The sequence below is a fragment of the Lolium rigidum genome, chromosome 6 (assembly GCF_022539505.1).
Source record: "Lolium rigidum isolate FL_2022 chromosome 6, APGP_CSIRO_Lrig_0.1, whole genome shotgun sequence".
NCBI classification, from domain to species: domain Eukaryota; kingdom Viridiplantae; phylum Streptophyta; class Magnoliopsida; order Poales; family Poaceae; genus Lolium; species Lolium rigidum.
Genome location: NC_061513.1, coordinates 327,385,272 through 327,393,658, shown reverse-complemented (window position 1 = coordinate 327,393,658; position 8,387 = coordinate 327,385,272). Strand labels below are relative to the sequence as shown.

General features: G+C 48.4%; 1 protein-coding gene across 1 annotated transcript; it reads left to right on the top strand.

Moving 5' to 3' along the window:
• The first annotated feature begins 6,422 nt into the window (after nt 1-6,422).
• On the top strand, nt 6,423-8,009 carry LOC124667691 (acyl transferase 7-like). Its single transcript, XM_047204944.1, has one exon. The coding sequence runs from the start codon at nt 6,426-6,428 to the stop codon at nt 7,740-7,742; it is 1,317 nt and encodes a 438-aa protein (XP_047060900.1). The 5' UTR covers nt 6,423-6,425; the 3' UTR covers nt 7,743-8,009.
• Nucleotides 8,010-8,387: the final 378 nt, after the last annotated feature.

Genomic DNA, 8,387 nt, shown 5'->3' with positions numbered 1-8,387 from the left:
AAACTCGAATGGAGTGAAATTCTGATCAGGTCATCAGTTCTACTATAAAATATCATCTTGTGAAATTACAAATATGAAAATTTCAGAGAAGAATAAAAAGATATCCATATTGTTGTTCTCGCAAAAAAATATGCTTGCACTGGACCGATTCACATCCATACAGATATAACAACTCACCAGGACCAGTAGAGTGAATATATTTTCATACATGTACAATGACTATTAAAATAATGCACAACGGTAAAAAAAAATCTTAATTTCCAAGCAACGTAAATGAATGAAGCAGTCCATTGCCAATAAGAACACAGAGAGCAAAGAAGCCACAAAGAAACATACCTTATGTCGAAACAGAGAAGTTTGTGTGATATGCAAATGTATAAGAAAAAGGTCTTCCATCAGTGTTGGTATTTCTGATTGTAGACGTGAGACTCACATCCCCCAAAGCATCAAGAGCAATTCTGAAGCCAAACTCAAAACTGTTATTGTTAAATAAGAAAAGAGCAGAGTCAAATATGTGTATACATGATCAAATGCATAAAAGGTTGTCAATGTGCCAATTCGTGGGTTAAGCCTCTAACACAAACCTGTGGGGCCATATTTTTAAATCATCTTCATTAGGCTTCAGGATAATATCAACAAAAGCTTTAATTGAAGGATTTACTGGTAAAGGGGGTGAATTATCATCAATTGTCCAAAGCCGATTCCTTGCAAATCCATGCTGCTCAAGATTTCCATTAGATCCAAACTGCCTTAACAGGGTAGTTCTTAAGTGATCAGCCGAAAACACTTTTAACATGACCAAGTCATTAAGGTGAATGTTGCATACTTGGGGAAAGCAAATGGGTATCCCATCGCGGACCGCTTTGGGAGGTTTGAAATTGGCGTACAAAAAAGAAGTTCACTTTCAAACCAATTAAAGCATCGCTTGATATAGGTGACAAAATATTATTGTAGAGATAGGGAGAATTATCTTGAGATGGAAAAAGAGAACAAGTATTTTTCATCCATTTGATCAAACATCGTTGAAGAAATGTAGCCAGGTTCACTCGGTAGTGTTGATAAAAGTATTTGTAGTTCCTTCGGTATAAGTAAACATGTGTTAGAGTGATGCCCAGCCAAACCTCCACTGGTTTGTAGCATACATATCAAATGGAAAGCAGCATAGAAACTCAAAACACTAATAATTCACCTGGATATGGCATAGTTCAAAATGCACGCTAATTTTGAATGTTCAGTTCCTGATAAAGCAACAAAAAATATCAACCATCAATCATCATCAAAATTAACCATTACATTTCTAGAGTACGTGCTGAATAGTGCAGTGAGAAAAATCTACAGGAATAAACCCACTGTATATATTGCCAACCATTTGTTGCAAATCACCTAAATAGTGCAGTGAGAAAAAAATCATATTTTAAGATGATACCTCGAACAGCCAGTTTAGTCTTTGAGGCCTAAATCTGCAATGCATAATGCCAACCGTTGTCATAAGAAAAATCATTGTTTAAGATGATACCCATGAATCATTCGATTGTGTCCATGCTTGACTATATAATGCGCTCCAATATGTAATTGTGGAATCTCACAGCGAAAAAAATCAAATCACCAGACCACTCCCAACAGCGATAATATATCAAGGCTAGCAAGAAGTCCCAGATGCACCGCATGCTAAGCTGAATAAATTGATTTAGCCCACACAGACCAAATGAGAAATCTGAAAATACACTGATTGAGTTCTTGTAGGCATAAAAACAAACAGTTCTTAGGCACCAAAATCACAAAGCAGATCATCTAATCATCAGAAAATTCCCATCGGCACCTACCTCCTTCCCGCTTCCGGTCCTGAGCTGACAGGGAGGAACTGGGGCAGGGGTTCCCATGACAGCCACGGAGAGAGAGAGGAGGGCGCCCGTGCCGGTGAGAGGAGGAGGCTTCAACGGCGCCCCCACTCCAGTCCGTCCGCTCTGCCAGCGACCACGTACACGTCGTCGGGTCCTCAACCGTGCCACCAGCCACCTCGAGAAGGAAAGGAGAGGTCCGAGATCCTTCTCCACGCTGTCAGCCGTCTCGGGAGAGAGAGGAGGGCGTGGCAGGGCGATAGCTGCCCAGACGGCGGCACGACGGTGGAGAGGGAGACAACTGGGCTCTAGCCCTAGCGGCACATCTTGATGCTTTGATTATACTGCCATGGCGACACCCACGACAGAGAGCAGCTTATAGGAAGGGCAAGGGGGGCAGCTGAGAGAGGAGGCCCTCAGTTTTGGAAAGGGGAGGCGTCGCGCGACCGCCTGACTCCCGCGGCAGGCGCCGCTCGACGCGTCCGCCTCGGCTCCTCCCCGGCCACCAACAGCTTGCCCCCGGCCAAATTTCGGCCGACCTCTACAACGGCGCCATTCCCGCCGCCTCTACATCGTCGCAGCAGGGGTGGAGCCGGCCGGAGCTGTCCGTGCGCGCCTCGACTCCGGCCGCGTCGGCCACGCACGGGCGGGCACGCCGCCGGCCGCGTCAGCCACTCGCGGGCACGGGCGAGCAGGCCCGGCCAGGCAGCAGCTGCAGCTCGGCCACGGGCGGGCAGGCGGGGCGCGGTTGTCGCCGGGGCGGGGCGAGCCGTGGCCGGGCGGGGGCGGCGCTCTTCGCGACGGGCGCGGGCGTGGGCGGGACGGAGCTGGCCGCCGGCGTGGCCCGGCGAGCCATGGCCGGGCGTGGCTCGCAGGGACGCGGCGGACGCCGGGGCGGGGCAAGCAGTGGCCGGGCGGGGGCGGCGCTCGCAGCGACGGCCGCGGGCGTGGGCGGGGCGGAGCTGGCCGCCGGCGTGGTGCTCGTCCCGGCCGTGCACGTCGTGCTGCGTGCTGGCGTCGAGCTCGCCGGGGACAGCCAAGGAAAGGAAGGAAGGAGACGCGGCGATAAAACAGCACCGGCCACTCCGCACGAACAGATAGAAGCGGGCCCGCAAGCGAACGACCAGGCGGTGGGGAGAAAACATTACGTACACCAAAAAGGGGCCAACCAACAGGAAACACAGTGGAGGTGGGTAAAAAAGAAGTACAACCTGCCCCAAAAAACGTACACAAAAACAAAGGGACGGACAGAATTACACGTGTCAACCAGCAGGAGTGCCCAAAAAAAATCCCAAAAAACTGAGAAAAATCGAAATCGTTCAGGTTTAGTATAGTAGTTATTTACAATGGAAGAACTCAAAAAAGCTGTTTTTGAAATGGCAGCTAATAAAGCAGCTGGCCCAGATGGATTTAATGTAGAATTCTACCCGAAAAACTGGGAATTGGTGAAGCAGGACCTTTTTGGTCTGCTTGAAGATTTCCAAAAAGGAGAATTGTACATTGCAAGATTGAACTATGGTATAATCAAATTAGTCCCCAAAGGGAAAGATGCAGATAGGATTCAAAAGTACAGGCCTATATGCCTTTTTAATGTGTCCTTCAAAATTATCACAAGAGTCCTAGTTAATAGGCTCATTCAGGTAATTTGGAGGGTTGTACTTTTGAATCAAACTGCCTTCATCAAAGGGAGGTATATTATGGAAGGTGTTAATATTTTGCATGAAATTTTAAATGACACACACAAAAAGAAAAAATCTAGTGCTTTTCAAGATTGACTTTGAAAAGGCCTTTGATAAAGTAAAATGGCCTTTCCTCCATCAATCAATGGAAGCTAAGGGATTTCCATCCAAATGGATTGACTTGATAATGAAGACAGTAACCAGTGGTAAGGTAGGGGTTAATGTTAATGGTGAGATTGGGGCCTACTTTTCCACATACCAGGGGTGAGGCGGGGGGGACCCACTATCACCCATTCTTTTTGATCTTGGTGTTGATATCCTTGCAATTCTTGTTAAAAGAGCTCAGGAGGAGGGATTTCTGACTGCCTGGGTACAAATCTTGTGGAGGGGGGGGGGTGTCTATTCTGCAATATGCAGATGACACGATCCTACTTCTGGAAGACAATCTTGAACAAGCTAGAAACATGAAAGTGATCCTCTGTCTCTTTGAGCAAATGTCAGGACTGAAAATTAATTTTCACAAAAGTGATATTTATTGTCTGGGGGGGCTCAGATAGAGAGAAAGATTTTAAACTAATTTTCACATGTAAATCTGGTTTGTTGCCAATCAAGTACCTGGGAGTCCCAATTGACAAAAAAAGATTGAAGAATTCTGATTGGGATTCTACTGAAGGAAAAATGAGAAATAAATTAGGACCTTGGCAAGGGAAAATGTTGGTGATGGGAGGAAGAGTTACCGTGATCAACTCATCTCTGACAAGTGTCCCTCTTTATATGCTCTCCTTTTATAGGTTGCCTATTGTTGTGAGAGAAAAAATGGATAAGATTAGAAATAATTTCCTGTGGGATGAGACTGAGGATAAAAAGAAATACCACTTGGTAAACTGGCAGACAGTGTGTTTGCCAAAGGATCAAGGTTGTTTAGGGATACTAGACTTGGAGAAAATAAATATTGCTTTATTAGCTAAGTGGTTATGGAAACTTTTTATTGAAGATGGTATCTGGCAAACAATCCTTAGGAGGAAATATCTTCAGAAACAAACTCTTTGCTAGGCAGTCACCAAAAATGGGGATTCACATTTCTGGCGGGGTTTGATGGAGATCAAAAAATCCTTCTGGCAGTATTGCAAAATTAGGATTGAGGATGGATCAAAAACAAGTTTCTGGGAAGACCAATGGATAGGATATTCCTGTCTGTCAAAATTCTTCCCAAGACTGTTTTTTGGTGTCTATGAATAGGAATGTCAAAGTCAAGGAAGTTTTTGATGTAGGAGTAGAGATGCTTAGATTCAGAAGAGCAATGGTGGAGAACTCAGAGAACAATGGCTTAATTTGAAAAAATTGCTAGAAGGGGTTACACTGAATAATGAACCTGATAGGTTTATATGGAAACTGACTAACACGGGGGAATTTTCAGTTAAATCTCTGTATTTGGCAATGCAATGTAATGATGTGGTCCCTTACAAATTTTTGTGGAAAATTAAGACACCTCTTAGAGTCAAGACTTTCATATGGTTAGTGCTTAAGGGAAGCATTCTCACAAGGGATGTCTTGCTACAAAGGGGGGGGGGGGCAAATGTGAAAAAAATGTCTCTTCTGTGGATGCAATGAAACTCAAGTCATCTTTTCTTCAAATGTCCCCTAGCTAGATACATTTGGTATGAATTTCCAATTTGAAACTGCTGACCAATGCATTTCCACCTGGTTGAAAAAGTTTGGGGGGATGAGAAGAGAGATTGTTACAGTGGGGATTGCTGCTGTTATTTGGAGTATCTGGAAAACAAGGAATTTGGCATGTTTTGACAAAAAGTGGCCTGATGAACCTTTTGCTGTTATTCTGAAAATTTGCTTTTATATTATTATGTGGAGTTGTTTGCAGGTAAAGGAGGACGCTAGGAGCAGGTTGGAGTTCTGTGCAAAGGTGCTGGAAAGAGTAGCAAGGGAAGTGTTCGGATCAAGAAAGAGTTGGGTCACCTGAACACCAAGGTTGACGATGTAGGGAAGAATAAAAAGTGAAGAGTAGGAAGAAGAAGAGAAGTTTGCATGAAGCAGGAGCAAAATATTTGGCTGTGGAACAGCTTTGTTTTCTCTCTTTTGCTTTGTGCCCATTTCAATCTCCTCCCTCCCTCCCTCTTCTTTGCTGTCGAACAAGAACTAGGTTCTTTCTCAGTCCGTTTGGTTTGTAAAAACCTTAAGTAAAAGTGTCTATGTAGTGTCTGGTGGTATGGTCTGCGACTTTGTAGTAACAAAAATGGTTTCCTTAATGAAATCGGGGACAAAATCCCTTTTATCTAAAAAAAAATGACCCAAAATGAATGTCTAGCTCTAGCATGCACGTGACTTAGGCACGATAGAGTTGCATAGCCCCCAAACACAGCAACACAAGCTGTATACTTCGAAGAGAAAATCTTGGTGCTGCAAGATTAAAAATGGCATTACAATGGTAAATCACTGGCCCTCCGTACATTTTTCAGAAAAAGAAATCAATTAGTCACCTATAGAGACAACCGTGGAGTTGGTTTGGGCAAGAAGAAACTTCAGAGTAGGAGCTGCTGCTGTCATTAGTTGCCGAGTTGCAGCACGGGGTTGGGATTGGAACTGGATAGAGTGAGGAAAGCGCCATTCCACCACCTTTTGAGCCCGACGTTCATTCATCGCGCGCGTAGGACCTCCTCCTCACCAGAACAGAGCACAATTCTCCGTCATCTTCCATCCGACTCTTATCCTCGTCACCCTCCCGGAGACCTATAAATACCACGCGCTCCTCCCTTCCCTGCAAAGTCAAGCAAACCACACACCAAATCCTCCACCCAAGCTAAGCAAGAGAGCAGCGGCCAAGACTGTCTCCGTCCACCGATCGATTCGTCCTATCTTACATTTTACCAACTCCATTTCGTTCTTGTTCCCAATGGCGGCAGCCAAGTCCGTCGAGCGGCTGGCGCAGCGCCTGGTCATCCCGGCAGAGCCGACGCCGGCCGGCCCGCTCCGCCTGTCCTGGCTCGACCGCTACCCGACCCAGATGGCGCTCATCGAGTCGCTGCACGTCTTCAAGCCGTCCCCTGACCGAGACGTCAACGGTGCCGGCCCGGCGAGCACCATCGAGCGGGCGCTGGCGCAGGCCCTGGTCCAGTACTACCCTCTCGCCGGCCGCCTAGGGTTCACGGACGATGGCGGCCTGTTGCAGGTGAACTGCGGCGGCAACGGCAGCGGCGTCTGGTTCACCGAGGCCGCCGCCGCATGCGGGCTCGAGGACGTGGAGTACCTGGAGCATCCGATGATGATCGCCAAGGACGAGCTGCTCCCGCCCACGCCCGCCGAAGAGAAGGACGAGCGCAGGCTCGTCCTGCTCGTCCAGGTCACCACCTTCACCTGCGGCGGCTTCGTCGTCGGCTTCCGCTTCAGCCACGCCGTCGCTGACGGCCCCGGCGCTGCGCAGTTCATGGCCACTGTCGGGGACCTCGCCCGCGGCCTTAGCGTGGAGAGCTTGGCGGTACAGCCACAGTGGGGTCGCGAGGCTATCCCGAACCCGGCCGCCGCCGTCATCGGCAGCCTGCCGAGCCCCACGGGCGCCAAACACCTGGAGTACCTCGCCATGGACATCTCGGCCGACTACATCGGCCACTACAAGGCCCAGTACAACAACGGCGCGCACGGAGGCTCGTGGTGCTCGGCGTTCGAGGTGCTTGTGGCCAAGGCGTGGCAGAGCCGCACAAGGGCCGCAGGCTTCGAGCCGGAGTCCGACGTCCACTTATGCTTCGCCATGAACGCCCGCCCGCTCCTGCACGCCGCCCTCCCGCGCGCCGGTGCAGGGTTCTACGGTAACTGCTACTACATCATGCGAGTCACGGCATCCGCTGGCAAGGTGGCCGGCTCGTCGATCCCGGACGTGGTGAAGATCATTAAGGACGGGAAGAGGCGGATGCCGGCGGAGTTCACGCGGTGGGCTACGGGGGAGGCCGGCGCCAATGGCGGCAAGGACCCGTACCAGATCACGTCGGACTACCGGACGCTGCTAGTGTCGGACTGGTCGCGGCTCGGGTTCGCCGAGGTCGACTACGGCTGGGGGCCGCCGGCGCACGTCGTGCCACTGACGAACCTGGACTACATTGCCACGTGTATACTGGTGAAGCCGTGGGCACACAAGCCAGGGGCACGGCTGATCACCCAGTGTGTGACGCCCGACCGCGTCGCCGCCTTCCACCAGGGAATGCTAGACATGAACTGACCGGAGCTCCTGGCCTGGCCGGAGACGAGGAAGAAATGAAGCTGAAGCCAAAATGGATTTGATTTGACTGCGTAATTAGACATACGGGCATTGGATTGGTTCTATGGTGTGTGGTGTGGTGTAACTGAAAAATAAGAAACTGATCCTGATTTGGGCGAGTTGATTATTGTTTGGGTTTGGTGGGAAGCCACCAACTAAACTTGTAATTCGTGGAATAAAAATCATCTGATACATCTACAGTTTATTTACTTTATTCAAATATTTGTCGGTGCTATTGTTTCTCGAAGAGTTCAGCAGTGTGTTTGGTACCAATGAGATGCAAGTGACTCTGGGTACATCTGAACAGAATGTTTATAGCCTGGGTTCGTACGTTTTGAACTGCCAAGTGCCAACTGACAAAAGAGAGCACGTGAACTTAGTTACATTGCACTAAACTTTATTTACAAGGATCTGGATCATCTTTTTTATCATTTCTATTTACCAGCTAACATGCATCTCGGTGCAACTTGCAGCGTAACCTAGTCTGCATCTTCGCCAGCAGCTTCAAGGAATCCAGCTCAGACCATAAAAACTTCAGATGCAATTGACTTGATCGTCATTGGATACTGATTCGAACCTAACTGAATATCTTCACCTGAATGGACA